The 5,712-nt window shown below is 48.3% G+C and overlaps 1 protein-coding gene across 1 annotated transcript in view; it reads right to left on the reverse strand.

Moving 5' to 3' along the window:
- Positions 1-5,712, reverse strand: part of NUDT2 (nudix hydrolase 2) — an 8,710-nt gene that overhangs the window by 886 nt on the left and 2,112 nt on the right. The window contains exon 2 of the mRNA XM_015426050.1: positions 3,178-3,336. Coding sequence (XP_015281536.1) covers positions 3,178-3,325 — 148 coding nt within the window. The 5' untranslated portion in view covers positions 3,326-3,336. The remainder of the gene's footprint in view (positions 1-3,177; positions 3,337-5,712) is intronic.

Here is a 5,712-nt window from a genome sequence, read left to right on the forward strand (position 1 = left end):
AAAAGATATATGTTGTCCTCCCTTACCCCCATAAATCATTGTTAGTCCTGCGTGAATGAGTAACTGTAAATCGCTCAGAGCCAGCAAGCTCTGCAGGATTGGGCGATTAATAAATTGAAAGATTATTATTATTATTATCAGGGAACTTTGCATGGAAATGGGGGGGGGGAAATGATTCTGTAGCAAAGACTGTCTTCCTGGTTCATTCAAGACTCAAGAGGGTCGTACGTTTTAATGGTGTCTCAAACGGAGTTAAAGTTATTGCCCGGCCCATTCTGAAGATTTGAGATGGGCAGCAAAGCAAAACCGATTTCACTAAATCGGGTCAATTTCTCGATCCTTTTCAGACTTCATCCTCAACTCTCAAAACTTAACCCAAGCAGGTTGGTGCAGCAGTCTTTCCAAAAAGTAGGACTGGTGTAGTGTTTAAGAGCGGGGGGACTCTGAGAGAACCAGGTTTGATTCCCTGCTCCTCCACATGCAGCCAGCTAGGTGACCTCGGGCCAGTCACAAGTTCTCTCAGAGCTGTTCTCTCAAGAGCAGTCCTCAAAAGAGCTCTCTCAGCCCCACCGACCTCACAGGGAGTCTGCTTTTGTAGGAAGAGGAAGGGAGGGAGATTGTAAACTGCTCTGAGACTCCCAATGAAAGGCAGGGTATAAATCCATCTTCCTCCTCCTCCTCTTCTGACTCACGACTTACACAGAACTTTGCATTGCAAGATCAGCCTCTAGAATTTTATTTTATCCTTCCCTTTCTCCGAGGAACTCAAGAGTGGCACTACATGGTTCTCTCTTCCCCGTTTTATCCTCACAACAACCCTGTGAGGTAGGTTAGGCAGCGAGAGAACAACTGGCTCAAGGCCAACGAAGGGTTTTCATGGCCAATTAGGATTTGAATCTCGCTCTTCCAGGTCCTACGCTGACAGAATAACCACTACACCGTGCTGGCTCTCTAAATACCTATAAATATTAAACTATAATTTCAGAGTTTGGGGGAGGCCACAGAGAACTCTCCCTCTGCACCCTTGCAATCTGAGGCTGATAAAAAGACAGCATCACTAATAAGCTTGCTGGGGGACCCTGGGCCAGCCACATACTCTCAGCGTGGCCTACCTTACAGGGCTGTTGTGAGGACAGAAAAATGTATGCGGCTTTGGATCCCCGTTGTGGAGAAACGTGGGCTATAAATCAAATGAATAAAATCAGTTATCTCTACAGAAACACAAAGTGCACCAGTTCTGTAAAAGAAAGGATTCGGCTGCTTTCTAAATTTGGGTGGGAAAGAGGAGGGGAGAGACGGAGGGAGATGCAAGAAATCTGCAGACGGTAGCATGGAATTCCTCCCAACCATCTCCTTCTTTCTACCGCGGAGATCTTATAACGGAGTCAGGTATAAATATAACCTATCCTCAAGCCGGCCTTTGATTTTCCTGAGAAAAGCCAGACTTCAGTTTCTCAGGAACATATTCTGGATGGGAATATAAACACAGCCAACCACGTGAGGGCTAAGAAAAGTGCCGGTGCTAGAAATAACGCTCCAAAGCACAGCTCTCGCTCTAAAACGTATTTGGGCATAGCAGCTGGTCGAGGGTTCTCAGTTGGGATCTAGAGACCCCTATGAGCCACGTTCCACAAATGGGTTCCTGGGAGCAAAACGCCACGGCTCATAATGCTCCCCTGGAACAGCAAGCATCTCCATTCTCAACATACCCAAGGGCCAAGTTTGAATCCAGTGGCGCCTTTAAGACAAAGTTTAATTCTGGGTATCAGCTTTCGTATGAGTGGGTGACAACGTGGCATGTGAAGTTCAGTGTTGGTAAGTGTAAGGCGGGGGAAGAGCCACATAGAATAAATGTCAGATGTCTGAGAGCCACAAGACATGAACATGAATTTTAAAATATGCAAATCTGCTTTTTGAATAACATTGAATGAGACTGCCAAAAATAAAAACAAAAGGGGTAAAAAAAGATATTGATGATTATATTTATTTGCTAATGATATTTATTAGAGAGAGAGAGAGAGAGAGGGGTGGAAAGAAAGAAGGAAAGAGGTGGAAAGAGAGAGAGAGAGAGAGAGAGAGAGACAAATAAAATAAATTTCTGATAATATTAAGGGATTTTAAAACAAACGAGGAATTAATTTAAGCACAGCACCTCTGCAGAAAAAAAGACAGATCTCATCTAAAGATGCTGTCACCTAACTGGATGTGCAATTATAACTTAAGATCCAAACCCTCCCTCCATCCTGTGGCCCACACAATTCCTCAGAATCCCCCCACCAGAAGCAGATTTTTAGGTGGTAAGAAAGTAAAGGAGAAGAAGAAGAAGAGATTGAATTTATAGCCCACCCTTCACAGAGGGTGATTTCTCAAGAGAGCTGCCTGGCAGCACAGCGCCCGTTTGCCTCGACACAAACGTGTCAATTTCACACCCGAAGCTCCAGGGCTGCATTTGACTCGGGGCTTTGCCCGATTTCCTCCGCAGTTTCATGATCCTCAAAAACCAGGATCACGAAACTGCGGAGGAAATCAGGTGAAGCCGCCCCGGAGCTTCGGGTGTGAAATTGACACGTTTGTGTCGAGGCAAACGGCGCTGTGCTGCGAGGCAGCTCTCGTGAGAAATCACCCTAGGTATCCACAAGCATCAGAGCTTTCCCTTGTACATATATATATTTCCTGCCTGTCTTTGTAAATAAATTCTTTAGTTGGTTTTACTGTTCCAGGTTGCACGTGCCTCAGTGTCTGACAGTATCTGACAAAGCTAAACAGTAAACTTCATCCTGTAAAAAGGCAGGGTTCATGAAAAGCCCCAGAGACAATGGCTGATTTCGCACTAGAGCTGCCTCGATGTTGCACCGCCGTTTGCCCCAATACTATTGGTCAATTTCACACTCGAAGCTGTGAGGCTGCATTTTGACTCGCGGCTTCGCCCGATTTCCCCCGCACGAAACTGCAGAGGAAATCGGGCGAAGCCGCGGGGCAAATGCAGCCCCGCGGCGTCAACGACTGGGCTCAGCCACTGGCGCCGCTGCTGAAGTGCTACAGAACGTTTACAAACATTCCAGCTGCTCAGAAGTCAGTCATTTCAAAGGGAGATGGTTCAGGTAAGTTAAATTCCCTTAAATCGTCTGATAAGCCTACCGAGAATATCCCCAGATCCAGTCAAAACCAAGATGGTACCTTTTGGAGGAGTCCAGTGATGAGTCCCATATGATGTCTGCAAGAGGAGGTACTCGATATTGTTCCCAACGGTGGCGGCAGAAGATGGCGGTGTCGACGCCTCACGCAGTTTCCTGAAGATAATCAGGCCACACGCTCTTACGGTCATGATTGTCCTACCTAGAACGAACACGAGTGAGTGATCTTAGGAGTCACAAACACAGTGGTGAGTTCCGGTAACTCTACCACAGGGATCCCCAACACCTTTCCTGGTGCCCTGCAAGTGTTTGTGGAAAGTGGGTGGGGCCAGATGAGGTTCCTGCCCAGCCAGGCTTTTGATTGGCCGCTTTAGCAGTTGCTACTACAGTGTTGGTTTTATACTACCAGAGTTTTCCAGTGTACCTGAGCCATTTTGGTATACTGGTTAAGTGCGCGGACTCTAATCTGGGAGAACCAGGCTTGATTCCCCATGCCTCCAATTGCAGCTGCTGGATGACCTTGGGCAAACCATAGTTCTGTCAGAGCTGTCCTTGAAAAAGAACCATTTCTGTCAGAGCTCTCTCAGCACCACCGACCTCACAGGGTGTCTGTTGTGGGGAGGGGAAGGGAAAGGAGTTTGTAAGCCGTTCTGAGACTCCGAGTGAAGGGTGGGGTATAAATCCAATTTCTTCTTCTGTTTTTAAAAGTTACTTCTCCTGTCCCCTGGACTTGGGCTTCCTCAGTATATATGTGTGTGTTTGAGGCGTGCCCTCGCATGTTAGCCTTTTTGTAGCTGGCGCCGCCTCCCACGGCAGCCATTTTATGGCTGTCCACCACCCTGGGCCAGAATTCCAAAGGACCCCTGCTCTCCCATGACACAAGGTGAAGCTGGGTGCTGTTAAAAGTTGTGGGATGGAGAGGCACAGTTCATCAGGAAGGGCTCCAGTGGGTAAGGGTCAAGCTAGTGCACTTCCTGGGTCTCATGTCAATTGACGGCTATGGGGTCTCTCGTCTTCAGTTTATTGCGATGACCCCTCTCAGCCATTGGCACAACTGCTGAAGCGCTACGGAATGTTTACCAACATTCGAATTGCTCAGAAGTTAATCATTCCATGTTCATTCATGTCTACCTTCACGGCAGCGGGGGAAGGATTTTGTTTTGTCTCTATCTGACTCCAGCTGGAACACAGAGGCAGCCTAGAGAGCCAGCGTGGTGTAGTGGTTGAAGACCGGGGGACTCTAACGTGGAGAACTGGGTTTGATTCCCCACTCCTCCTCCAAGTGAAACCTGCTGGGTGACCTTGGGCCAGTCACAGTTCTCTCCGAACTCTCTCAGCCCCATCTACTTCATAAGATTCCCGTTGTGGGGAGAGGAAGGGAAGGTGACCGTAAGCCGCTTTGAGACCAGTGTTCGCTCTAAGCTGAGTCACTGTGAGCTAGCTCGCAGTTTTTTAGCCTCCGGCTCACACATTTTGGTCTTCGCTCAGGAAGTACGGCTCCAGAGCAAACTAATTTATGCAGTAGCTAAATTGCTCGCTCACAACTTTAATGCCAGTAGCTCACAAAGTAGAATTTTTGCTCACAAGGCTCCGCAGCTTAGGGGGAGCATTGGTCTACATGTTCCCTTCTGGCATTTAGCGGGAATCTGACTTCCTCTTGGAGGCTTGAAGCATCCAAATTCCCAACTGAGTGGCTGCTGTTTGGAGCCAGGGGCTGGTTGCCTGGCACTCTGAAATCAGCAGCTGTAGCTTCTGAAATCAGCAGCTGTAGCTTCTTCTCATCATGCTCCTCTCCGATTGGCTGGTGCTGCAGAGTGTGACACGACGACCTCATAATCCACAATAAAGGCTTTGAGCAGCTAAGGCAGGCAGGCAGCTGTTGGGTCCAGTCATCCAAACTGGGTGTGTTCCAGGTTATGGTTTATTCCATTGCAGCTGCCGAAGGCAGAGATGGAGGCAGAAGTGGGCTCGGGTGAGCAGAGAAAAGCAGTGGGTTGGTTGGGCTACAGAGGACAACGGCAGCAGGAACAGGAAGGACGGGTGGGCCACCCTTGACCTAGGCTTCATTACTTCCCACTGAGTCAGTGGAATGAGATTATGCCGCTGGTTACAAGTGGATTGTGACTAGACGGCTGTACTGGGAAGGGGAGGAGCCCGGTTTGATGTTGAAATAAATGACCTTGATCAAAGAACTGCCCACTGACTTCTGTGCACCCCGCAGGGCTTCGTCCCTGTTTCTCAAAAGCTACTACACAGAGAACCACATTTAAAACTAAGGGGACTTTCAAAAGCAGTTTTTGCCACTGGAAAACAGGAGCTGAGGGCAGGAGAAAAGCCCAGCGGATCTCCCCGCAGGCAAGTGGCATAGAGAAAACAGCTGAAATCGAAGCTCAGGGACTCCTTTTATGGCAGCTGGTTTGCCTTTTCACATTTTACAAGGCCAGCGGCTCCAATCCAGGTCCAACCAGTCATGACAAAGTGACAGAACTACCTGTAGTTGTGGGTTTTCCCCCCAAAGAGGGACAGTTTTGCAGTTTCCCCACTGCTGCTGTGGTTGCAAATACAGCGCAGCCCAAAT

The sequence above is a fragment of the Gekko japonicus genome, unplaced genomic scaffold (genome assembly GCF_001447785.1).
Source record: "Gekko japonicus isolate JY-2015 unplaced genomic scaffold, Gekko_japonicus_V1.1 scaffold7658, whole genome shotgun sequence".
Classification (NCBI taxonomy): domain Eukaryota; kingdom Metazoa; phylum Chordata; class Lepidosauria; order Squamata; family Gekkonidae; genus Gekko; species Gekko japonicus.